Source organism: Ammospiza nelsoni, chromosome 10 (genome assembly GCF_027579445.1).
Source record: "Ammospiza nelsoni isolate bAmmNel1 chromosome 10, bAmmNel1.pri, whole genome shotgun sequence".
In the NCBI taxonomy this organism is placed as follows: Eukaryota; Metazoa; Chordata; class Aves; order Passeriformes; family Passerellidae; genus Ammospiza; species Ammospiza nelsoni.
The window spans coordinates 1,831,499-1,859,243 of NC_080642.1; the positions used below are offsets into that span (position 1 = coordinate 1,831,499).

Sequence of the window (27,745 nt, forward strand, 5' to 3'; positions counted from 1 at the left end):
TAAAAAAGGTAAAAATAAATGCAGAACTTTGGAAACCCCAGAAAATTCAGCTCCAAATTCCCCTGGCATGGATGGATGGCACTTCCCTTGGAATTACAATCCCTAAAATCCCTGCCACAACCCCAGAAAAGCCACAGAGGGACATTTTCTCCTGAGAACATCCTGAAATTCAGATTTCATACCCAGGTCATAACTGTATTTAGCACCTGGAAATAAAAGTGCTTTCCCAAAATACTTTGCTTTGTTTTCTATTTAACACCAGGATGCGCAGGACTGGATGTATGTGATAAAAAATGGAATTAAACACCTCTCCCATCCCCTCCACATGTAATTAAAACAGCCCAAATATTCTTTTTTTAGCACTCAGTGGAGATCCCCACATGCAGCAGCTCTCAAATACCTTAAAAAATGATATCTTAAAATGCCTTAAAAATGATACCTTAAAATCTCCACTTTGATTTGGTTTTATTAAGAAATTAATGAACTGTGCAAGAAAGGGTCACAGAATGATTTACAAATTTGCTGTATGTACAGATATTTAACATTTTGCTGGTAACATTTGAAAGATACATAATAAACCTTGTCTGTGATGAATAAACTGGTAATAAATTTATAACACAAAGAGAATGCAGCCAGCTGTGGGTGTGAAACAAAGAAAAGTGTATCTTGATGAAATAACATAAATTAAAAAGATATTTACAAATCAAGTGATTTGGGGAGAAAAAAAATACAGGAAATATTCTCTTATTTTAAATATTCTTGTCAATTCTACATGTTAGATGCTACAAATGCTGTTTGTTACTTCCAATAACCCTGAAAGCACATTCCAAAGTATTTTAAACAAAAAAAAAAATCCTTTTACTGCTGAATGTTTTGCTCAGTGACAAACCTGAGTAGCTGGAATGATCTGAAATTATCTATTAAATAACTCACTAACAAATATGTATTCCCACAACCGTGAGGGAATGTTTGTACTTGAGAGGCTCAAGCTCCTTTTGTTTTGCATTTTCAGCACTTCCAGTTTGCTCAGTTTGTTTTGGGGCAATTGAAGCAAGTCTGGAGAGGTCCCTGAGGTTGCAGAAAGAACCAAACTGCTCAACTCGGGGCTTAAATTGTGATTTCAGTAGAGGCAACCCAGGCTAAAGAATATTAATGGCAATGAAAATTTAAAATCACTGAGAGAGGAACTGCTAATTCCCTTTTTTCTCATTTATGTACTCAGCACTGAATATAAACCCAGCTCAAAATGAAAGGAAAGAATGAATCCTGTGTGTCACCCAAGGATTCAAGTCCACAGAAATTCCCACTCCTGTGACCCACAAAATGTTTGCTGTGGCTTTGTTTTCACAACAAAGCAGCACCAAATACTGAAGCAGCACTTTGGAGGTGCCCAAAATGTGAATTATTGCTGCACAGTCACACTGCTCCTCCCTGCAGCACTGGCTGCTGCTCGTTCTCTCTCTTTAGCAATTTCCATCTCGATTTTGGCTTTGATTTTATTCCAATCCACTTCCAGCTGCAAGAAGAGAAAAAGGAAACACACAGAGCTCAACATCAGAGAGAGCCAGGTCAGTTATTCCATTTAAAATACAATTATCAGGCGCTGGGTACCCAAACTCATGGAGATCCCAAGGCACAGCTGAGCTCTAACTGAGCTTCACCTTTGAAACAAACCAAGCCTGAGCTATTTTAATAAATCTCTAAACTGTGTCTGGAAATACAACCAATAAAACAAAAATAACCTGCTGCTAATTCAATAGCATGACATCAGTGTGCTGTTACTGAAAACTCAGCCCTGCATCATGAACTGAGGAGGGATGTCTCCTCCAAGAGCTGACAGGATGTTAAACCAGTGACATGCTCCAACAGCAATCAGCTCCTGCTTGAAACTGCCCTTGTGCATCAATAAATGCTCAGTTTTTTCAGTTTTAACCCCATTTAACCCTGGAATTTCTCCAGCTGCACAGAACTGGCATTTTCTGCCTGTGCTGGTGTCAGTGAAACCCCAGGCAATGCACACAGCACATATCACAGCACAAATGGGGCCAGAAAAGTTGTTTCTTCCCCAAAAAATGCCTGACAAGGAAATAAAAAAATGGATCATGGTGCATTTGATGGCCATAAAAACTCGTCCAAAAATGTTATTGTGCAATTCAGTTTATTGCTGGAGAATTAACACTGGCAAAGGTGGGATGGGAGAAGAATTTCAAGGGATGCACAGGGAATTCTCCTCTGGAATTAAATAACAGGGGAGATTCTCCAAGAGGGAAAATGAAATTAAACAATTCAACACCCACATTCTCAGGTGAAAATATAATAATAACACCTCAGTTCTGGAGGCACTGACTGGGCCCAGGACTCTCAGGATATGTGTAAGTATTGAGAACCTGATATGTAAAATAAGCACAATTTCAGCTCCTGCCTGGCTGCAGAAAAGAGAGGGGAAAACTCCTTATTTAAGTTATTTAAGCCTGAAGAGGTTTGAGGTTGTGAGAAGGAAACTGAGACCCTTTTTCATCCTGGAGAAGGAACAGCAGCACAAAATCTTGCTTTTCTTTTCAATTTCTTTCTGATTTTGCTCTATGAGTCTGACAGGTTCCATGCAAAATTTAATTACAGCTTAAAATTCACATGATGTGGATCCCTCCTATTCACAGATCCAGCAAAGACCTCCAGCACCTGGATGTGGAAAAGGACTTTTTCCTTCCAGAAATCTCCTGAGTGAGAAATTCAAATTTCAAGAAAATCTCCAAATTTCCAAATCAAATTTTAGAAAGCTTCAAAATTTCTAAATTTCAAGACTGAGTAAACTGAGAAATCATCCTGCTCACACCTTGTCACTGCCAAAGTGGAATTCCTTGGGAATCCTGATGGAATCTAAAGCTTACTCCAGGATTTTTAGAAAATCAGGATTATCTCCAATGTCCATCAGAAGCATCTGGGAATTTCTGTGATTTTTGCTCTGCAATGGGTTTTACAGAACACACAGAGCTGGAAACGCTGCGGGATAAAAATGCCTGGAATCTGTGCTTTATTTCCCAGGTAAATGACTGTGGAATGCTTCACTAGGGGCTGCTTTTGTTTAGGAAATGAGAGCTAAAAGCTAATGCCTTCCATTAGAAATCCAGCTTTATTCCAAGTGCCCATGCAAGGAGCTCAGTTCCCAGCCCAGCTGCTCCCTCCCCTTCAGCTGCAGGGGACACAAGGATTCCACACACAGGAAAGGTTTTTTGGGATCATTTCTCCCTCAGAATGCTGAGAAAAAGGAGGAGAGAAGCAGGAGGGACAGGAGGGAATTGTGTCTCTCCTGTGTGGGAACATTCCAGTGGAATCCAAGATCCAGCTGCTGAATTTCAGCACGTGTGAAACACTAATAAATTGATTTCCTGGGGATGCAGAGGGTTTCCAATAAATGTATACTGAACTGTTTATTATATTTAAAATCAGAATGGTTTGCAGTTCATAAATATCCAGATTCCTTCCAAGTTTGTTACAGTTTCTATCCATAAAATGCCACGAAAAATGTTGGAATATTTGAGAGACTCATTGAGCCACGGTGAAGTTTAACTCTGTTTATAGAAAACAACTGTGCCTTCACTTGTGCGATCCTTACCAGATATTAAATATATTTATTGTGAATCTTCAAACAAAACCCACGCCCAGCTATTCCTGGCCAGTATTAGGCCAAAACCTGTAAAAATTGCACATTTCTGTTCACATTTGAGCCACAGAAAGAAAGCAGAGGAGCAAACCCACCCCACCTCCAGCAGGGACAGCCCTGAGGGACACTTACCCCCTCTGCATATTGCAGAAACCTTTGGTTGGTTTCTTTTTTCCCAAAATCCTCCAAGAATTTCTGTCTGTAAGCCAGGACCGTGTCCACGTGTGTCCTGTGCTTCACTGCCAGCTCCAGGGCCCTGCAGGAGAGCAGCAAAGCTTGGGGAAACGCTCTGGAATCACCCAGAAATTCTGAGGGTGACGGCAGAGATCCCAAATCCAACCCCACAGCAGCATCAGGAGGTTCAAAGCAGCCAGTGATGGAAAAAGCCAACAATTATTCCCACTGACAACCTCACCACACCATTCATTTGAGCCCAGGAGGCTTTTTATTTCAGGGAAATGCAGAATATTTCAGAGTTTAGCACCAAAATAATAATGTTTAATGACTTCTTTCTAGTCACAAACAGGTTCTGAACACTCATAATACACATTCATGATATATCCTATATAATATTTATAAATATTGTATAGGTGGAAAAGGTCAGACACTGAATTAATTTAATTCATTACTCACCCTTGGTTTCTTCTCAATGATATTTGACCTACAGAGAGTTTTTAGATGACAGAATAAAAGAATATTCTTGTCCTAATATCCAGCTTAAACCTCCCCGGACACAGCTTCATAACAAAACAAAATTACAGATTTGTGGGGGAAAATCAACCTTTTGCCTGAATGTATCAACAGAACAGCAGAGAAATTAGGAGTAAACAACTCAGAGGATTCTCTCAGAAAACGTGGGGGATTTGTTTAAAGGCGAAATTCCTCCTTTGTTTTCTCAGCCTTAATTCATATTTTCTCCACCTACACAATGCTGGGAGTCTGGGTAGCCACAATTTTATTTTTAGCAGCAAGACATTTCCAAGCAGCCCAAATTCCACAGCCAGTCTGGGGCATCACTGAGGGCTGCTCTGTGCTAGCAGCGATGAGAAATCAAAATGTTATTTCAAAATGTTTCCAGGAATATTTTGGGCTTTTATCACCAAATATTTGTATTTTCTCAATACAAAAATGCTTGTTTTTTGGCCATGATTTAATTAGCTTTTTTTTTGAAGTCGTGGGTGATCAAAAGATAAGAAATGAGTCAGCAATAAAACAACTGATGGAAATAATTAGGAAAAGGTTATTTTAATGACAAACAACTCCTACCTTTCCCAGTTGTAAAGGTTAATGTTGATCTGGATGGCTTGGTACACCAGGCCAGCCTGCAGCAGGAGGGTTTCAGCCTCCTGGCAGTTGCCACTGAAGAGCAGCATGTGAGCCAGCCTGGACTCCTTGGAGGGCAGCTCCTTGATGGCACTGATGTACTGCACCTTGTCAATCTGCTCACGAGGGGACAGCAGGGACACCCATTCATTCATCAGCCTGCGTTTGCAATCATTTCATGGGAATTAATTCCATTTTCTCACCTCTCCAATGGCTGCATAGGCAATTTCAGCTGTGCTCATGTCCTTGTTGGCCACTGCCATGGCAGCCAAACAAGCCCACAGGGTCTGGTCCTGAAATCCAAAATAAAAACAACTTGGAAAGCTTCAAATGTTCATTATCATGCTGCAAATGACTCCTCAAAGCAACTACACAAGGCTTAAAAATTATGTGTAATATTACATTTCTCTGTGCATGATTTATGGCACTGTGCTCTAAAGTATCTTATTAGGAAATGATTCATTATTTCTCAGAACTAGGAATTAGAAAAACTTCATGGCAATAATAATATTACACATTTTTCTTATTATTTTATATATAACTTTAAATTATATATTTATATTTTATTTATTTATGAATTTATAAACAAATATATACATTTATATAATTTATTTATTTGTCTATATTTATATTTGTATATATTACTTTAAAACCCTATTATTATGAGATATAGATATATATATATATACACACATTTGTTTATTTATTTATTTATGTATTACTTTTATTGTTTCTGTGAGGGTTTTTGGGGGTATTTTACACAACCTTGATGAAACCCCATAAACACAGAATTTAGGAAGACCCTAAACGACATTTTGATAGATTTTCAAGTGATAACATTATGACAAACACACACTACTACACCGTATTTTAATATAGTTTAGGCTCTATTCAGACAGGAAAAATGTAATTTTGGACTTGCTGGTCCAGGAATTAAGGAGAATTTTGTTGAGCGTGCTCAGTAACAAATCTGGAAATAAAGACTTTGCACTGTGAAGGTTTTGGAAGGATCACTCGTGATTGAAATCACAATCAGCAGCTGCACTGAGGGTGTTCTAAACACATTCTCACACTTCCCAAGTGACTTTTCCATCAGGAAAAACCCTCCTGCAGGAAGCCCAGAATTTGGGAAAATTAAGATTATTCAGAGAATCAAATGCTCCTAAAGTCTTTGTCACATTCTCCTCCCACTTCCCTTTTATTTAGAGAATCAGGTGATAAAATGCTGAAAGCTCAGCCTGAAATTATCCAGGAGATGAAATTATTTTTGGATGGTCCCAAGTTGTTTCTTGCTGTTTTTTTCCCATCAAAAAATTATCTATTTTATTACTCCTGATTGGAAATACTTTTTATTCTCTACCTGGACTGCCAAAATCAAAATATCCCAACCTGGATGCATAAATCAGGTGATGTGGACACTTCAAATAAAGATTCTGTTACAAATAATTCTACTAATGCAACCCAAATTATCTGGATGTGCATTAATTTAATAATTGGTGACACAAATATCTGAAATACACATTTAAGGTACTAAAATTTTCTAACAATAAATGGGAAGGAAGGTTTGAAGGGATTTTGTTGTTTTGTAAACTACCACACTCACCTCATCTGTTGCTGTTGTCTAAATAAATACAAAAGAAAGCAATGGAAAAGGAAAAAAAATAAAAAGAAGTGAAATAGAATATGGAAATTAACAGGAAATTGTGGAAATGTCACTTTTCATTGGTTATATTAAGGGCCCAGACCATAAAGTTATAGGTTTAAGGTCTTATAGGTCTAAGGTTATATTAAGGCCCAGCCCTTAAAAGTTAAAGGTTGGTTATATTAAGGCCCAGACCTTAAGTTTAAAAACTTTAAAAAAAAATAAGTTTAGAACTGAATTCTGTGACTACCTGTGCTCAATCCTGCAGGATTCTGGTGTAGCTAAAAACAAGAATTATTATTTATCATGGAACTTATGGAAGGATGATGTCCTGGAATTAAGGAAACCACCTCATTTTCCAAAAGTGACAAAAATGAGTGACAAAGCAGGCTGGAAATGAGCTGTACCATTTGATATGGAGAGATCACTACTGAAGAACACCCAAAACCATAAAAATGGTTGTGAATATTGCCAAAAACCAGGTTTGAATTGTACCTTGACAAACCTGCAGAGCCTGAGCCCATTGTGCCAGTGGGAGGAACTGGCTGGAAATTACCTGTACCATTTAATATGGAGAGATAATTATTGAAGAGAGATAATTATTGAAGAACACCCAAAACCATGAAAATGGTTCTGAATATGCCAAAATGGAGGTGTACCTTGACAAACCTGCAGAGCCTGAGCCCATTGTGTCAGCGGGAGGAACTGGCTGGAAATGAGCTGTACCATTGGATATGGAGAGATCACAACTGAAGAACACCCAAAACCATGAAAATGGTTGTGAATATTGCCAAAAACCAGGTTTGAATTGTACCTTGACAAACCTGCAGAGCCTGAGCCCATTGTGCCAGTGGGAGGAACTGGCTGGAAATGAGCTGTACCATTGGATATGGAGAAATAACTATGGAAGAACACCCAAAACCATGAAAATGGTTCTGAATATGCCAAAATGGAGGTGTACCTTGACAAACCTGCAGAGCCTGAGGCCAGTGGAACGAGCTGGCTGGAAATGAGCTGTGCCATTTGCTATGGAGAGATAACTATTGAAGAACACCCAAAACTATAAAACTGGCAGTGAATGCTGCCAAAATGGAGGTTTGAATTCTACCTTGACAAACCTGCAGAGCCTGAGGCCAGTGGAAAGAGCTGGCTGGAAATGAGCTGTACCATTTGCTACGGAGAGATCACTGCTGAGGATCACCCAAAACTATAAAAATGGCAGTGAATGTTGCCAAAATGGAGGTTTGAATTGTACCTTGACAAACCTGCAGAGCCTGAGGCCGTCCTGCCAGCGGGAGGAGCTGACGTGGCCGTGCAGGATGGCGGGGTACGGGGAGATGTGCAGGTGCACCAGGGACCCGTCTGCCCTCCTGATGGTCACCTGGTTCCCCACAAAGCTCACGATCTGAGGGCTCTTGCTGAACTCACTGCTCACAGAAAGGAAAATCAGTCAGTATTTTGCTGTTTTTACAAGACAAGGATTTAAGATCGATTATTTGTGACTTGGTGTTTTGCTATTTTTAATTGCCGACGTCATCGGAACAAATCTTTTCTAGGTTTTTTTCACAAAACCTGAGGTAAAATTTTATGAGAAAAAAATAAAATTTTGCTTTTATCTCAAGGTGCTGTCTGCTTTCCAACCCTGCACCATCATTTCAACCCCAAACTTTATAATTTTCCTTATAAACCCCTTTTTCCTGATTTCTCAAGCAAGAAACAGGAGAATTTTCCCAGTTGCAAGGCCAGGTTTACTTCTCCCAAGCACAATTTGTTAAGAAATGAAGGGAACAGTTAAAATAAATCACATTTGGATTAAAAAGGATTTCTTACCTGGCATCTTTCTCATAAAGGGTTTTTGGGAGAAGGTCTTTATCCACATAGACGGTGTTGGGATAATACCAGACTGTGAACCTGGAATCCTGAATGCCACAGAGGATGTTGCAGCTGTCATTCCAGGCCAAGCTCTGCACCATCGTCCCTGCATTTACAGACAACAAATAATGATAATAAATGAATAAATAGATAAAGAAACACATAAAACATTACCAGGAGAAACTTCAAAATAAAGGGAATTATAACAGCGTGGTTACTCAGCATTTTTGGCTGCTTTTTAAAGGTTTTAACCCCAAATTTGTAGCATTTTAAAAGCTGCTTTGGAGGGAAATGATAGAAAAATCAACAGAATTTAGATAAAATTTACTGAAATTCTTTCTACCTCTATCATATAAAAGCAAAAGTTTTTTTTCCCAAATTCGATTTCACTATTAATTAAGCAAAATGTTGTCTCTTGTATTAATTACAAATTTATTTCCCTCCCAGCATCTTCTCAAAGAACAATTTGAATTTTTCTCACCTATTTTGACAATCTTCTGCTCTTTCCCAAACCTTTTCACCGAGGTGATGAAAAGATCTCTGTTCTTATCAATAAAAGCTATTTTTCTCTCACTTGTCAGTCCTTTCTGGTCCAATGCAATCTCCACAATCTCTGTCTGGAAAGATAAAAGAGAATCTCTGATTTTTGTTCTGGAGATTTTATATCTGGACATTCAAATTGATTTTTTTCCTAAAAACAAGGTAAAAAATTCTTGGATAAACTGAGTTGGAAAAACATTTTGTGTGTGACTTCTCTGGGAATAAATCGTTCCATGGGGTTAAAATTAAGATTATTTAAAGTCCTTTCCAACACAACCCATTCCATGATTCTGTGATTTTATAAACTGAATTTCACGAAGATTAAAACAGCTCTGAAGACAACACAAAGCATTAAAAGTCAGCTGAAAGGCTCCTTTCTATTAAGATTTTAAATCCATTAATGTGTTTTTAGTGCCATTATTGAGGAAAACCATTAGTGATTCTTAATTTCTGAGTGAAATAAAGACATTAAAGCCTTCACTTTACCTTGTGGGTCAGAGGTTTTCCATCACCCAGTGGCTTCCCAGATAAAGCTTCAAAGATGTAGATAACTGAAAAAAAATAATTATATACTTTATTAAAAAAAGCAGAAGTTCTTAATGGATTTTTCCAGGAATTCCATTCTTTTCTGAGTATAATTTAGTGCAAGTGGATAAAATATTCCGTGTGAGTTTCACCACAGATTTTCACAAGATGATCTTATAAAAACCTGAATTTTCACTTCCTATCCCTATTCTTCATTTCTTGTCTCAAATGGGGCTTTCCAGAAATGACACCAAATTGTGTCATTGGATATGGATAAATCCATATCATAATTAAATCCATAATTTACAGAAATCCGTAATTTAAATAAATCCACACTTCCAACATTAGATGGACTCTATCTTAACCCACAATTCCATCACTGGGAATGTTTGGAAAGAGAGAAAATTAAAAAATCCCATCGGGGAATAAAAACTTATTCAATTATTTTCTGTAAATATTCCATGGATCAACTGGAAATTCAGAGCCAAACCATTCCCTTGAAGTTTTTAAATGAATTTGAAGCAAGACCCATAACTTGAATTGATTTTTATAATAAATATCTGTATTTTTATGCTGAATAAAGCAGGATTTACCCTTCTCATCAGCCTTGTCCTTCACTGCCAGGGTGTCATTGCTCAGGGACACTGTCAGGGCGTTTAAAATGTCTGTCCTCATGCCTGGGTACTTTGGGGAGGAAATCAATCTGCCCTCATAGGAATATAAATAAAGTCCTCCACCATCCACAAGAAGAAAATGCCTAAAAAAAAAGAAAAAAAAAAAAAAACAAAAACAAAAACAAAGAAGTAAATCAGTAATAATATAAAAAATGGTATTTTCCACAATGGGAAAGTCATTGTTTAATGTCCTGCAACTGTTCTTCCAGCTTCCATCATTCCTGAGCTTTACATTTTCAAGATATTCTGGAAGTTCTGTATGGAAAAGTTTGGTTTTAATGCATTATTTTTTCCAGGAGAAATACTTATCAGTCAAATATTCATTATTTTACCTGGGCAATTTTTGTTTATTTCTGATATTTCAATTTGAGCTTATTTTGTTCATTTATATATATATATTATATATATATATATATATGTGTGTATATACACATATATATATATATACACACATACACACACATATATATATATACACACATATAATAAATAAATTTATTCTGAATATAATACACATATTTATTTATAATAGAGATAACGTAACAAATAAATATATTTATTTTTATACATATAATAAATAATTAACTTTATTTATTTAATAGTTACATTCTGTCCATAATGAGCCTTTTAAGAAGCCAGGTACCTTTCTGCTTGGAGAATCAAACTCACGGTTCCCTCCTTCAGGTCAAAAATCAATGGAGTGTTCCAATTCCTTGTCCTGCAAAGATAAAAAAATCAGCATTAAAATATATAAAAATATGGAACACTGCAAGGAAAAATTAGCAAAATTATGTATAAATGGATTATTTTATTTCTAAAATGTTTTAAATATTTCGGACTCTTTTACCATGACCTGCACTAGCATTCAATGAGCAGATATTCCACTGAATATTTCAATCAATTTAAAATAAATTTAAAAAATTAAAAATAAATTAATTCTTGTGCTTCCAATAAATTTGCTGCCACTTTTCCAAACAATGTGAAGAAGACAAATTTGCTTTAATCACGAAAATATAAAACACAGCAGGGAAAAATTAGCAAAATTACATTTATATGGATTATTTTATTTCTAAAATATTTTAAATCTTTCTGACTCTTTTTACAGTGATCTGCATTAGCATTCACTGAGCAGATATTCCATTGAATATTTCAATTAATTAAAAATAACATTTAAAAATAAATAAATAAATAAATAAATAAATAAAATTAATTCTCCTGTTTCCAATCAAGTTTCTGCCACTCTTTTCCAAACAATGTGAGGAAGGAGAATTTGCTTTACTCATGAAAATATGTAACACTGCAAGCAAAACTTAGCAAAACTATGCTTATATATTTTATTTTATTTTTATTTTATTTCCAAAATATTTGAAATATTTCTGACTCTTTTACCACAATCTGCACTAGCATTCACCGAGCAGAAATTCCATTGAATATATCAATTAATTAAAAGTAAAATTAAAAAAAAAACAATTAAAAATAAATGAATTCTTGTGCTTCCAATGAAGTTGCTGCCTGTGGGATCTCAGCACCTCAGGACGGAGGTGCAGAGAGGCCGAGACCACCCTTGGGGGGCTCGGGAATCCTGGAATGTTGCCAGAAGTGTCTGGTGGCTGCACTTTGATCCTACACAGGAGACGACGCCTGTATGAGGATGGGAGGAATTCACTGGGTGAATGGTGAAGGGATAAGTTAATTAGAGTGTAAGACACAGGGTTTAGGATTTTGGTACAGGGGGGTCTAAAGAAGTAAGATGGAGGAATTGGGGCGTGTCCTGTTCTTCTTCTTCTTCTTCTTGGCCTCCATCTTCTGTGGTGATGGTGGCACTTTGGGATTGGTTATTACTAGAAGTGCACCGGTTAATAAGGGTAGAAGGTATTGGGGAGAAATGATAAATATTGTACACGTAACTTCGGGTATAAAGATAAGTGACCGCCCGGGGGCTCGCAGTGTGCCCATGGCTGACTTGCTGTGCAGACCTCTGTCGGGCTGAAAGAAAATCTTTTAGATAAACAATTAATAAACACCAAGACCGAGACAAGATCAGAAGTCTCCTCTCGTCCTTTGAAGCGTCGGCTCTTCAAGGCCATCCCTGGGCCTTTCCAGGCCACCTAAACAGCACAGAAAACCTTACAAACCTAAACAGCCAGAAAACCTTGAGCTATCTCCGGCCGAACATAAATCACCAGGACGTAAATCAGCAAAGAGAAAAATGAAACCTACAGCTGCCCCTTTTGCACAGGAAGTGAGGAAGAGGAGTTTGCATTACTCACGAGAACACGTAGCACTGCAGGCAAGTGGAGACCACCAAATATCCGTAATTCAGGGAGGCTTTAATGACCCTGTCCCGGAATTCCAGCAGATCCACGGCGTCGTTGATGACATTGTGCACCTGAGCACAGGAAAGAAACAAAATGCTGAAATTCTAATTCATTCATCAAATATTCCTGCCGAGAAAATAATTTGAGATGGAGGAGTGCTTGAACTCTGAATATTGCTTTGATTGTTTTGTTAAATTTGTTGGACATATTAAAGTAGATAAGGTATAAATAGAATTATAATTAATTTATATATTTATATGTTTATTTTAAAGTATTTTTTTATAATGGTGTAAGGTTTAGTTAATTAAATAGATAATTTAATTATTTTTTTTTAATTTTGACTTTGGTTATATTTTTAATTTACATTTTTTATTTTATATATTTTTAATTTAAAAATTCCCATTTTCAGATTGTTCAGCTGTTGATAAATTGAGTATTTGAAATGAACACGCCAATGTTTATTACACTGTTATTTAAATAAATTTAAATGTGTGTTATTTAAATAAACACTTCATCCAAACAATCCAGCAATGTCCAGGATTGGGATGAAGATGCTGCAGAGCTCTGGAAGTTTTATGATTCCACAGCTGGAAGCACAGGAAATCCAGGAGACAGGCTGGGTGAGCAGGCTGTGGTTTTGTTATTCTGCTAAAAATCTGCTCAAGAAAATCAGAGTTTGCCTCAAATTAACAGAGATTTTTAAGCTCAGAGATTTTAGGGAGCTAAAAATCCACGGGGGGCCTTAAACAAAAAAAGTTTCCTGTTTTTTTGGTGGGGTTTGGGTTTTTTTTGAAGATGTCACCATTCTGAGGGTGGTAACTTCCTTCTGATGTTTCCATTATGCACCAACTCCAGAACATGGACTGACCTCAATTATTGCAAGAGCCTGGAAACCATTTCCAAAGATATGCTAATTGCCACCACCACAGCATCACTAATTAACTTTGCCATTGTAATACTCAGGAAAAAAAATCCATCTGCAAGTTTTTGGTAGGATTTTGTAGGATTTTCCTACATACTATATAGGAATAAAATCAGCGTAAAGGAATGAAAATTAAAAATGAGTCAGGGTTAGCTTCACTTCCTCAGTCTTTGCATACTCAAGAAGAGAATTCAAATCCCATGGAGATCATTCCCAAGCACATCTGGAACGAGTCGATGTCTGGGAATGAGGGGAAAAATTGGGAATTTTGGGCTGATTTGTGCTGTGTGTTCCCAGACACTGACTCACAGCACCCACCCACGGCCCCGACCCCAAATCCAGCCCTGCTGCTGCTCCAACTCTTCCCAACTCCAAACCCAGCATCAAAACGAAAAAAACCATTAAAGGGTCTCATTAGGAGTTTAGGAACTTGATGCTGAAAAGCCCCAAATGTGTAATTTGGAAACTGTGGAAGGATGGAAATCTTGATAATCCCAGAGAAAAAACCTTGTGAGTCAATGTCTGGGAACACAAATCCAATCCAAAATTCCCATTTTGCCTGGAATGAGCTTTGTGATGGGGCTGCCCAGCTCTGAGGGGATTTTACCTTCATGGTTCTTCTCTTAATTCAGGTATTTTGGAGGTGGATTTTACCTTCATGGTTCTCTGAATTAAGGCAATTTGGAAGTGGATTTTACCTCCATGGTTCTTCCTTCATTGAGGTGATTTGGAGGTGGATTTTACCTCCATGGTTCTCTGAATTAAGGCAATTTGGAAGTGGATTTTACCTTCATGGTTCTTCCTTCATTGAGGTGATTTGGAAGTGGATTTTACCTCCATAGTTCTCTGAATTAAGGCAATTTGGAAGTGGATTTTACCTTCATAATTCTCTGAATTAAGGTATTGTGGAAGTGGATTTTACCTTCATGGTTCTTCTCTGAACTAAGGTGATTTGGAGGTGGATTTTACCTTCATGGTTCTTCCTTCATTAAGGTGATTTGGAAGTGGATTTTACCTCCATGGTTCTCTGAATTAAGGCAATTTGGAAGTGGATTTTACCTTCATAATTCTCTGAATTAAGGTATTGTGGAAGTGGATTTTACCTCCATGGTTCTCTGAATTAAGGTGATTTGGAGGTGGATTTTACCTTCATGGTTCTCTGAATTAAGGTGATTTGGAGGTGGATTTTACCTTCATGGTTCTCCTCTTAATCAAGGTGATTTGGAAGTTCTGCCACTCCCAGTGCTGCTCCAGCACGTGGGCAAAGATGACCTGGCCATTCCCACAGGCTCCTGCCAGCTGGGTGCCATCGATGGACCACGAAATGGCAAAAATGCTGCCAGTGTTGGGCTTCTCCAGGGCATAAGACCACTAAAAACAAGAAAAAAATCAGAATTTCAGTTACTCTGTGATTTTAGAAATTATTTCTTATCAGGAATACATTTGCAGGGTTGGGATTTTTCAAGCAGCGACAATAAATGGAGTTTTTGTTGAGTTGGGATTGGATGTTTAAGTCAATTTGGGAAATAAATAAAAGGAAAAGCAGCAGGTAAAGCAGAAATTAAGAAGTCACAATGTTGGGAGTATGTCAGGTATCAGTTTTCTACTCATGATTTATTCCAAGTGTGTTCTCATTCATAAATCCAGGCAATCACTACATAAAATTAAGGTGTTAAAGAAATAATTACATTTTCTCCACTCTGTTACTGTCCAAATGAAGGATTAATTAAAAATTTCCTCCAGCAAATACCTCAATTCCTAATTCCCTGAGCCTTATCCATGAGACTCCCCTGAAGTTTAGATCCTTATTAAATAAAATGCCAAAAATTAGAATTTCCAGACGAAGACATTTTAAAAAATTTCCTGTATATCAGAAACAGGAATCATCCTGAATCTCCAAAGAGCTGGTTCCCTGAAAGTGGATGACAAATAAGAATTAAATAATCTTTTTTTGGGAATTTCAGGAAGATATTCAAGCAGATTTTAGAACAAGAAGCAAATCTGTTATTTCCTCTATGTAACAGAATATTGTTAATGAGTAGTAATAATGCAGGAGGATAAGGAGAAGTAATTTTGTAGTAATTGGAGAACTACCTGAATATTCGAATATATTTGAAGTCTTACAGAGGAAATCAATAAAAATCATGTGCCTGAAGTTAAATGTAAACATTGGATTGACTTTTGGGCACATGAAAATTATCCCAAAAGGGGCACAGCAGAAGATGCAGGAATATATCCAACAGCAGGAGATGAAAAAATATATTTAACATTATTTAAATATAAATAGGATGCTCTTATTTGCTAATTAAAATGATTAATTTGACCAGTGCTTCGTTTTTATTATTTTTTATCACTGATCCCTCTACACTCCCAAGGCCTTGGGAACACAACTTGCCTATAGGACAACCATAATAATTTATTTTATATATGAATACATAATTTCTTTTCATGATTTTTAATTGAAGAAATACAATTAAAATATTAATATTAAATGTGTAACTTTGCTCTTTACTACGAAGCTGCCTGACATGCCAGGGAGGTAGGAAAAATGAGAATAAAGAGCACTGAGTGCAAAATACACAGAGCAGCTGGCTGCAGCTACTGCTCATTTGTGCTTAAGAGATGAGTAATAAACTCTTAATAAATAATAAACTCAGGTAAAAAATAATGCTAAAAAATAAACAATAAACTCTTAATAAAATCAGATAAAATAAAAATTTAAAAAATAATAAAGTCTTAATAAACCCATAATAGTAATAGTAATAGTAGTAATAATAATAATAGTAATAATAATAATAATAATAATAATAATAATAATAATAATAATAATAATAATAGTAGTCATCATCTCAGGTAAAAGAATCTTAATTTTCTACAAGAAATAAGCCTGTCTCCATCAAAATCCCCAATGACCTGTTCAGTATTAATTGCTGATTAAAACATTGTTTTTTAGCTTGCAGGAGTCTGAGCCAGACTTAACAGTAAATTCAATTACAGATCTGTGGATATCAAAATAAATCATTTTTAAATCAGCAAATTGACACTTTGCAAAAGAAAACTGCATTTAGTACTTTTTCTTCTAGATAATTGCATTTAAATTTTACTTACTAATTTGTAATTAAATTCTATTTATACACTGTCAGTGAAAATCAGTGAAATCAGAATCAGTACAGAAGGTGAAATAGGAAAATTCAGATTTATCCTTATACCTTTCCTCAAATAATCTTTAATTTAAAACCTTCTACCTTTTATAACCTTATTACCACCTTATAACCTATTATTATAACCTCATACCTTTAACCTTATACCTTTTCTCAAATAATCTTTAAAGGTTCCTCTTCATGAATTTAAATTATTTGAAATTCACATTTCAAATTCATGGTTTGACTGAACACACCCAAAACACCACAGTAATTTTTTCCCAGAAAAGAGCAATAAATACAACAAGAAAGCAGGACAAAGAAAGTCACAAATAATCAAAGTTTGCTGCAAAAAATCTGAGCAAAAATGTTCAGAACCACAGGAAAGCCAAAGACAATGAGGACAATCTGTGCTCCCAGTGAAGGGAGGTGAAGCTGCATTAAATTGATTTTAATTGGAGAAAAAGCTGCAAAAAACCCTATAAAAATAATGATTCAGGGGCAAACCTTCAAGGGAAAAAAAGATTAAATAATAAAAGTGGTTAAAATACAATAAAATATAATAATAAATGGTTCTTCCACATCCTTTTCTATCAGGTTATTGTTATACTCTTCTTTTTATTGTTAAAAAATAGCAATTTATGATTAGTAATGACCATAAGAGATGCTTGTGAACTCTGTGATTTTCAGGTAAAAATTTCATGTCCCAAAAAGCTAAATATTATTAAAAATAAAATATTCTGGTCAGCAAAAAGGTGCTGGCAATCACAAGCAGCTTTTGCTAATAAAACACCTACCTGTACACTGATATCCTGAGGAATATTTGCTGTATTATCAATAAATTTGGACAATTTCCAGAGTTTTACTCTGGAAATTTCTATTTTTATTATACTGATTTTTTTTTTCATATATATAAAATAAATTTGCTGAGTTTTACTCTGGAAAGTATTTTTAAATAATTAAAAAAAAATTAAAAATTTAAAATATTTAAAATATTTTTATTATATTAATTTTTTTAATCTATCTAAAATAAATTAGCAGAGCTGTACTCACCCCAGTTTTATCACAGAGCCGTAGAGTGTTGAAGGATCCCACAGCAAACAATTCTCCATCCAGAGCCCAGGCAATGGCAGTGATGGGGTTCTCGTGGGGCTGGGAACTGTACAGGACACGGCCAAACCTGTCCCAAACCTGCAGCAAAACCCCAATTCCATCCACGGCACACTCTGGGTGCACTGGCATCATTCCAGAAAAATAAATCCCCCTCATGTTTTAGTGGAATTGGAAAAATTGCTATATTACAGTTCATTCTTGGTTTATATATATATATATATATATTTTTTTTTTTTTTTTTTTTTGCATTTTTGTTACTGCAGAGGTGTAACTTCCCCTCATGTTTTCAGGGGAACTTGAAAAAATCACCCGTATTATATGTCTGTATATATATATATATATAATATTATATATACATATGTGTGTGTGTGTAAAAAAATATATATAAATAATATTGGTATTTAATATGTCTTGCTTTTGTTTTATATAGATATTTTTTGTATTGTTGTTACTCCAGAAATGTAATTTGCCCTCATGTTTTCAGTGTAATGTGAAAAATCACCTGTATTTTATATATATATAAAGATATAAAAAAATACATAAATATATATAAATAATATATATATTTCTTTTGTTTTATATAGATATTTTTTGTATTGTTGTTACTCCAGAAATGTAATTTGCCCTCATGTTTTCAGTGTAATGTGAAAAATCACCTGTATTTTATATATATATAAAGTTATAAAAAAATACATAAATATATATAAATTATATATTTCTTTTGTTTTATATAGATATTTTTTGTATTGTTGTTACTCCAGAAATGTAATTTGCCCTCATGTTTTCAGTGTAATGTGAAAAATCACCTGTATTTTATATATATATAAAGATATAAAAAAATACATAAATATATATAAATAATATATATATTTTTGTTTTATATAGATATTTTTTGTATTGTTGTTACTCCAGAAATGTAATTTGCCCTCATGTTTTCAGTGTAATGTGAAAAATCACCTGTATTTTATATATATATAAAGATATAAAAAAATACATAAATATATATAAATAATATATATTTCTTTTGTTTTATATAGATATTTTTTGTATTGTTGTTACTCCAGAAATGTAATTTCCCCTCATGTTTTCAGTGTAACTTGAAAAATCACCTGTATGAGATTTATATATATTTATATATCAAGAATATATATATTTTAATATAAATCCCCCTTTTTGTTTATATATATATATTTTGTATTTTTCCTATTCCAGAAATATAATTTTCCCTCATGTTTTAGTGTAATTTGAAAAATCACCTATATTACAGTTCAGTTTTGGTTTATATATATTTTTGATATTTTTCTTACTGCAGAAGTGTAATTTCCCCTCATGTTTCCAGTATAACTTTAAAAATCACCTATATTATTCCTCACTCATATTTTATAAATACACTTCTTGTACTTTTATTATTCCAGAAGTATAATTTTCCCTCATGACATAAAAATTTTAGAAATAATTGCCCAAGTCAATTATGTGTAACTATAAATACAAATATAAATACAAATAAATATATATACACAACACACATGTATATATAATTATTTAATTCATACTGGTTTATTTAATGCAACAGACTTGCTTTTTGCCATGGTAAACGTCACATAATTCTGGATAAAATATTCTGTATAAAATATTTTGCACCCCTGAGTTTTATTTCCTGTAAATTGCTCCAAGTCTATAAAAGAACCTGCAAATTTCCAAATACAGAGATTTTTAAAATGGAAATCAATCCACAAAACAATGTAATAATTTATTGAATTTTTAAAATTTCTTAATTGTATATTTTCTACCACAGCCATTACAGAATTAGATGACAGAACCAACACATGACACATTTAAAAATCAGTTTTTATTTAAGGGAAGATACTCAAAAGGTGCTTTGTGTTTTGAATGCAGATTATATTTCCTACATCCAAATAATATATATATTAATATACTTTAAAATGTATTAATAGATTAATATAATAATATATTATAAAATATATTTTACTGAGGGATTCACTGTCCCTGTAGTAGAAAACAGCAGTTTTATCTCTTTTAATTTGATATGTCAGCTTCTATTAATTCAGATAATCACTTCTATACTTGTACATATTTTTCTTTTTGTTTCACCCCCATTTTAGCAATTTTTATTCTGCAGTATTAAAAAAAATTGTAATTTTATCTTACTACAGAGTGAGGTGTATTTATAAATAATAAATTTTTTTCTTGAAAAGTGTGATTGATGATTTCTCATTTCATTTTGGGCTTCCAGGGTAAAATTCAGAAATTTCAGGATCTCTAATAAGTTTTTAGTCAGGGAGTTAAAATGAAGCAGAGCTCACCTTGTACCTGCAATCCTCCCCTGCAGACAGGATCAGATCATTCACTGAATTCCAGTCAGTTTTCAAAATCAAACCATCGTGGGCTTTCCACTGAAAGGGAAAAAATCACTTCCACAATTGTGACAACTCCTATTTTTAATATTCATCACTTGTTGGACTTGATGATCTCGGAGGTTTTTTCCAATCTTAACAATTTTATGATTTAGCAGAAAAGGAAATTAAATAAAGCCTGAACGAGGCAGAATCAAAGCACAAAAATCTGCATTAAAATCCTTCATCTAAAAATCCATTAAAAGTTTTAATCCAAAAAATTCAAATTCAACAAGACAAAAGGGAAAGGCTGCTGTGTACTTGTTTCTGTAAATAAATCTTATTAATGAATCAGATTATGAATGGTACCTGCAGAACTTTGGCATTTGGCTGGAGGGGTTTAATAATCAGCTGCTGCCCTGAGGTGTAGAGAACTTTGTCAGAGTCAGGGGCCCAGGACACTGAGTACACTGGAGTTGCTGTGGGCATGGAAAAAAATCGATTTTAAATATATATATATTATATATAATAATAAAAATAAATAATATTGATGGTATATATTATATATAATAATAAAAATAAATAATATTGATGGTAAGATACAACAGAGCATAATAAATAAAATATATAATTATATATAAGATATAAATAGATATATTTAAGTACATAAAATATAATACATAATTACTGCATAAAATAGATTTATATTACATAAATATCTATGTAGATAATACTGCATTATATAAATGTACTTTACACATTTCTCAAGCCCCTTTATCTATTGCCATTTACACATTAACAATTCCCAAAACTTTTACAAGTGAAAGGTTTCAAGTCCAGAAAAACAACAGGAAATAGCTGCATTTTGTATTTATATTCAGATAAATACAGATTTTATTCACTGATTTATTCAGATTTTATCCTCTGATACAATTTTACTCCCAACTGTCACTCCAGAAATACAGAAAATCAAAATAATACTCACCAAGAGACATCAGAAAATCAATCTTTTCAGCCCAAATTATGAGGCTGGACACAAAAATGGGTGGGAAAAGTTTTGTGTTGCACCTCAATTGTTCTTTTTTAGATTTCTGGGTACCATAATTAACACAGATTTTTGTTTTGCTGCACAAACATCCCATTCATAGTAACTTCCAAAATAAATGACAATAAATCCAAGTGGCCACAGGCTGGACAGATTTTTCCCAATTAACTGAAACTTTCTTAGACTGAAAGTCTGGAATAAAGCTGACTGTTCCATTTTAAAATCATGTTCCAGTTTTCAAATTAGATTTTTTGAAAACAGAATAAAGCAAAAATTACACATGGAAAAACATCCAGGGAAAAAATAAGAATTTTAAAAAGTCAGACTTGCCAACCATGCAAATATTTTCCATATTATTTGACAAGATTTGTCTCTGAAGAAAAATCAAAGGACTTTGCTACTTGATTCCTTGAAATAAAACTAAGAAAGTTAAGCAAAAAGCTTCTCCAAGTATTAAACTGAGCAACTGAATTAAAATTGTTCAAATAAACCATTTTTAATGTAACTTTAGGGTAATAAAAAACCCCAAAAGGCTTAAAATGCTCTTAGAGGATAAAACTCTCGGTGACAATTTTGGCATATTAAATTCTATCTCTAAAAATGACTCAGGAATATTTTGATGAGATTGAGATAATTAAGTGATTGAGCTGCCCTGAAATCATCCAGTATCTCCCCACTTTTCCCTGTGAAAAAAGCTGATTTATTATGGTTAAACTCCATTTGAGTTCCCAAATATTCACCCTCCAAACTGAGACCTGGTGTCATTGCTCCTGAAGATTTCTGTATTTCATAGATTTTCTTTCAGGGAATTTTATTCCTTAAAAATCCAGAATTATTATGGCAGACTTTTTAAACTTGTCAACCCTCAGAGCAGACAAGTCCCAGAAACACAACATACATTAAATAAATGTGGCTCTGGCTGTTTTCCTCCTGGCAATTCCTGGTGAAAATGCCATAAATTCTGTCCCCAGCTGGAGCAGAAATTCTAAATAAACTCCTTTTTTTTTTTTTTTTTGTCCTTTCCTAATGCTGATCTAACAATCAGAAGAGTTTTCTATTTAAACCAAATGTTTGCCTTTTTTATGATGGCTGAGGACTTAACCACAATTTCCAGGGCTTAACAGCAGGAGCTGAGTTAACTCATTTCCTCCTGCACTTAACAAGGGCTGCCTTGGGAAAATGCTGCCAACACCCTGCAAACCCAGAGGAGCAGTCCCACTGCAGCAGAAACAGGAATATTCTGGCAAAAAAAGGCAGAAAATTGGGATTTGAGGAAGGAAGGTCTGGTTTATCCCACAGCAGAGTTGGTAATTGCAAGACTTTTGTGGGATTTGGGATTGTCACAGGAGGAGAAACATTAATTTAAATGATTTTAGATCTAGGGAGGGTGTTTCTGAAAGAATATTCCTAAAGAATAGAGGTATCAGGAATGAATTCCTCCCTGGGAGGGCTGGGATGGAATTCCCAGAGCAGCTGTGGCTGCCCCAGGATCCCTGGAAATGTCCCAGACAGGTTTGGGATACAGGGATGGGATTTCAGGTCCTTCCAATCCAAACCATTCCAGGATTCCATGAGAATCTTGTGAGATCCCTAAGAAATCCAAGGCAAAAAGGTTTCCTCATCCAAATGGATCAGTGGAAGCCCAAACCCAACATTTCAGTGTAAGGAGAAGGAGGAATAAAAGGAAGAATTTAAGGGAATTTAAGGCCAAAGACAGAACAGGCACGTGGATCATCACCCCAAAATCCAGCCTGAACATTTATTTCCAACACAAAGAGTGGAATGGGGCAAAGGAATGTTGGCAGTGGGGATTTTTTCAGTTCTCATTATAATAAAGGAAGGGAAAATGATTGGAAAATTCATTTGGTTGAACATAATGCACCATTCCTGCAGAATCCTGCCCTGACCCAGGTATGGCCATGTTACCACTGCGACTGTGGGGCTCTGACCCTGAATTTAAAGATTTCAGGGCCTCACAGGATTTGAAGTTGAAAACACAAACACAAGGTGACAGTTACTCCATGGGAACTCAAGTGTGCTTTTGTACTGCACCAGAAACCTGTAGAAACCAATGAAAATTCATGTTTGAAACAACAGCATGCAACTCACCTGATATGCTTTTTCAAACCCCAAATAGGCAAAATAATGCATAAGAAACCTGACAACATAAACTGAGAAATGCTAACGAATATGTGCTTTGGTTTGAATATTTTGTTTAAATTGTAGTTCAGTTGGTTTATCTTCTTACCTGACAAACATTGCATGAGCACAAGAACTTCCTTAAAAGAACTGCAATGCATTTTCTATTCAGTGCTGTGGTTAAAGTGCCTTCCCCAGGTTGAAAGCATTCAGATCATTTGTTTCAGACTGAGATAAGGGCCCTGACATTTACCCCAAGCCCAGGTGCATGTGGTTTCTTCAAAAATGTCACAGGGTCACACAGGCTCCATCTATGAAGTCTGAAAAACAAAATTGAGCTGAGGATCTTCACTGCAATGGCCCCAAATCCTCAGCGTGGGATGAGACTGCTGCCTAAAAATATTGCAGCACTTTGAATTTGAAAAATGAAATTACTTTCAAAAAATCTTATTGAAATGCAACTCTGATTTATATTTAATTTTAATTAAGGCTTTAACACCCTTGAAGAAACCATCCCTGCCATATTCAGGGTCTGTTATTTAAATATATTTCAGAACAAGTTCTGCTGGAGCTCATAGCAGAGAACTCACCTTGCTGGGCCAAGGTGGATCTCAGCATTCCACTTTTAGACCAGATTTTCACTTGGCCATCTTCCCCAACTGCAAACGAGCACAGAAATCAGCAAATGCCATGCAATATTCACTCTAACAAATGTATTTGTATTTGCTCAGGAAACACTGGAGTTAAAATAAACCCAGCTTTTCTTACAGGTGAATTCCTTTTGTTTAATCTTCCAATCATATAATAGGAAGTATAGGAAGGAAAAATATTGAAGATGTTTCTTTGGTTATTATCAAGAAATCCTCCTTCCCTGAAAATCCCCAAACTCTTTTCTGAAGCTGGTCCTAGCAAGGGAAAATCCATCATTATTTAAGCTCCCCAAATTCTGTATTTCTGATTCCTTCAATGGCCCAGGAGCTGCTTAGAGGAGTGTGAGAAGGCCCAGGGGAGCAGGAGCAGATTGGATGGATTCAACTGGAGATTTCACAGCTGATAAATGAAGATAACTCTGGATGGCTTCAATTTTCTACCATAACTGTGTGTTACCAAATAACTCAGTTTATTTATTGAAGAATTCATTGCTAAACACTACACAGCACACTTAGGGCTGTTTTACAGCACACAATTCCTGGTGTGGTGTCATTTTTAAAATGCTTCAGTTTAGGCCTCCCAGATGCAATTAATGAGGAAAAAGAAATTAATGGATTCTTCCATTCAAATATGATTTATTTGCCACATTTCAGGTTTTTATATCTGGCCAGTGTTGTTTTAAATGTTTTAAAAATGTTTAAAAAGCCCACTCAAAATTAAAAATCTTATTTGTGCACATTTGATGCTGTTAAAATACAACCATAAAAATATCTGAAGTGGTGCAGTTAATGATTTATTTAGTCTTCCTCCAAGTACAGCTGTGGTAGAAGAGGAGTTGATCTCCTCAGAATAAACTGGAAGTGGTGATGAATTCCCACACTCCCCAAAAAGTGTCAGTGTCATGCAGCCTCATAAAAAAAAGGGATTCAAAAGACAATTTTGACTTTGTCTTTGGAGAAGTTCCTGAGGCAAAGCCGTCTTTAAAAAGAGCAATATTTCCATCCCTCTGGGATTTCAGAGGAACAGGCCAGACAGAGTTCATTGAAGCAGCATTTCAGAGTCTGGAAAATTATTATTTCCAAAATTAATTTTGGAAAAAATCCAGAATGATCTGCAGTTCTTGTGGCCAGAGGGATCAGCTGTGCTCCATCAGCAGGAGGCTGACACACCACAAACCCAGCAAGGAGCCCAGCACAGGCATTGCAGCAGCTCCCCCAAACCCAGACACAATCTGGGACAAAAACCACCAAAAGCAACTCATTAATAAAAGATCTGGGACAAAAAAATGGTGTAGAGATGAAGAAATTGTGGGCTCACTCCTCTATCACTAATATAAACAAGCTGTAGGTAATAATTACTGATAGTTAAGGAATAAAGCACAGGAATATTCAAGATCAATGAGCCTTTTTGGCTAAAAAACCCCAAATGTGCAGGGATATAAAATGGACCAATTTAGCAACTTCTTCTTGCAACAGACAGAAAAGAAAGAAATCAAATATTCTCCTTTCTGAAGTTCAGAACAGCCACAAAACCATCTGAGCACTCCGATATTAAAACATTTACTTTCAAGTAATTGGATGATTTAAATGAAAAAGAGAAATATTTTTACTACATCTATTAATTAAAATGGACAACACTAAGCTAAAATACATTAATAGTGCAAAATGAACTCCTAGTAAAAAGGTGATAACAACCTCTGTGATAAGTAAGACCAAAAAAAAAGCAGATTATTATTTAAGTTTTTAAAGCACTTTATTAATTTAGGAATGCTCACCTGTAACCAGGGCTGTTCCCTCATAATTCCACCTTCCTGCAAGGACAGCTCCACAATGGGCTTCGACACTTTTCTCCACTCTTCCTAGCTTGGAAATCAAGTGGAATTTCCCTAAAATAAATAAAAAAGTTAATAGAATTTACAGAATTATGTAATTATTATTCCATTATTAATTACATTCTATATTATTACAGCAGTGCTGGTACCCCCTGTGGAAAGCACACAGACAAACCAAGAAAGCAGCAACACAAAGAGCACTTCCAGTTGTTTTTCACAGCTCAAATCAGAATTATTCCTGCTCCCATGGAATAATTCTGGGATGGAATTCCACAGCAGCCAACCCCAAAGTTTGTAATGACTTCAACAGAAGGATCAGGAAGTTTTTCTTCCCAAATAAGGGATGCTGCTTAAACCCAGGAAGATCAAATTTAAACTGGAGCAAAGAGCAGACAATGGAGAGCTTGGAAAAATAAGCAGCCCAGTAATTGAAATTAAGTACTTTAAAATCAAATTATTTTTAGTATTATTTGATCTAAGCTGCCAGACTGAACCACTGCAAGGGAGCTCCTGAGTGACCAGAACTTTTGGCACAAGCATCCAGCCAAATCTCTGCCAGTGCAAGATTTCCAGGGAAAAGACTTCTACCACTGATAAAAAACTATGGTTTGGATAAATCAGTTTATGTGAACAGTTTGTTATGGAATCCCAGACTGGTTTGGGTTGGGAGGGACCTGAAATCCCAATGGCAGGGACACCTTTCACAGCCCAGGCTGCTCCAAATCCCCTCCAACACTACCAAGGTGTTCATTTCATGCATTCCATTCTTCTGTAATTATAAAATAAAATTTATCTCATGGATGTATCACTTATTGCATAGAACACCTCTCAGGTCTGACATTTTCATGTTTCATACGTAAGCAAGAGCTGGATTTAGAGGAATTCAATGTTAATTCCTCCAAGTCAATTGCCAAAATGGCCTTTTCTGCTTTTTCGCTGAAAACAACTTTTATTTTCTGAGAAATATATATTTTATTTTCTGCACCTTTTCCCATGCAGTGTCTTTGCTCCACCTGCATCCAGGACCTTTTTCACTGGAGCATCCTTAAACCCAATCTCCCAGGAGCAGGAATATTCCCATATTCCCAATCTCCCAGGAGCAGGAATATTCCCATACTCCCAGGAGCAGGAATATTCCCATACTCCCAATCTCCCAGGAGCAGGAATATTCCCATATTCCCAATCTCCCAGGAACAGGAATATTCCCATATTCCCAATCTCCCAGGAGCAGGAATATTCCCATATTCCCAATCTCCCAGGAGCAGGAATATTCCCATATTCCCAATCTCCCAGGAACAGGAATATTCCCATATTCCCAATCTCCCAGAAGCAGGAATATTCCCATATTCCCAATCTCCCAGAAGCAGGAATATTCCCATATTCCCAATCTCCCAGGAGCAGGAATATTCCCATATTCCCAATCTCCCAGGAGCAGGAATATTCCCATACTCCCAAATCTCCCAGGAACAGGAATATTCCCATGCCATCACCTCCAGGACTGGCATGAAGGGGCTGAGCTCTTCAGAGCCATCACTTTTTTCAGGATATAAATTTTATATATTGATTTTATACATTGAAACAGCTCCCACTGATCCAAGCAGAACCCCTGAATATTTCTGTGAGCAATTGCTCAGCTCATAACAGATGAAATTCCAGAGGAAGCTCAAGCAGCTGGGAAGGAACTGAAGGATTTGGTGAAGTCAGAATATCAGGAAAAAGGGCAATGTCAAAGTATCAGATAAAATCCTGTTATCCAGGGAAAACTCCACTATTTTCCCAATCTTTTGCATCCTCTCCCACTCCACAAGCTCCTACTTCTCTCACAAGGCCCCTTCCAAAGAGGGAAACAGAGGAAATTGTAGCTGAGCAGGGAAGAACATGGTTACATGTAAAAGCAGGATCAACTTTCCAGAATTCCTCTGGAAAAAATGTGATCATCACTTAAAACTGTATCCTCATCCTTCTGCAGAACAAGGGAGATCAAGTTTGCAGGGA

General features: G+C 35.6%; 1 protein-coding gene across 1 annotated transcript in view; it reads right to left on the minus strand.

The window, feature by feature from the left end:
• Positions 1–263: 263 nt before the first annotated feature.
• IFT80 (intraflagellar transport 80) overlaps positions 264–27,745 on the minus strand; it is a 31,551-nt gene continuing 4,069 nt past the window's right edge. The window contains exons 4-20 of the mRNA XM_059479650.1: positions 25,694–25,804; positions 23,859–23,927; positions 20,454–20,563; positions 20,055–20,144; positions 17,671–17,808; positions 14,669–14,848; positions 12,508–12,626; positions 10,881–10,955; positions 10,157–10,320; positions 9,525–9,589; positions 8,980–9,115; positions 8,457–8,604; positions 7,882–8,053; positions 5,188–5,277; positions 4,928–5,100; positions 3,794–3,917; positions 264–1,516 (exon numbers count right to left, since the gene is read on the minus strand). Coding sequence (XP_059335633.1) covers positions 1,403–1,516; positions 3,794–3,917; positions 4,928–5,100; positions 5,188–5,277; positions 7,882–8,053; positions 8,457–8,604; positions 8,980–9,115; positions 9,525–9,589; positions 10,157–10,320; positions 10,881–10,955; positions 12,508–12,626; positions 14,669–14,848; positions 17,671–17,808; positions 20,055–20,144; positions 20,454–20,563; positions 23,859–23,927; positions 25,694–25,804 — 2,078 coding nt within the window. The 3' untranslated portion in view covers positions 264–1,402. The remainder of the gene's footprint in view (positions 1,517–3,793; positions 3,918–4,927; positions 5,101–5,187; positions 5,278–7,881; positions 8,054–8,456; positions 8,605–8,979; positions 9,116–9,524; positions 9,590–10,156; positions 10,321–10,880; positions 10,956–12,507; positions 12,627–14,668; positions 14,849–17,670; positions 17,809–20,054; positions 20,145–20,453; positions 20,564–23,858; positions 23,928–25,693; positions 25,805–27,745) is intronic.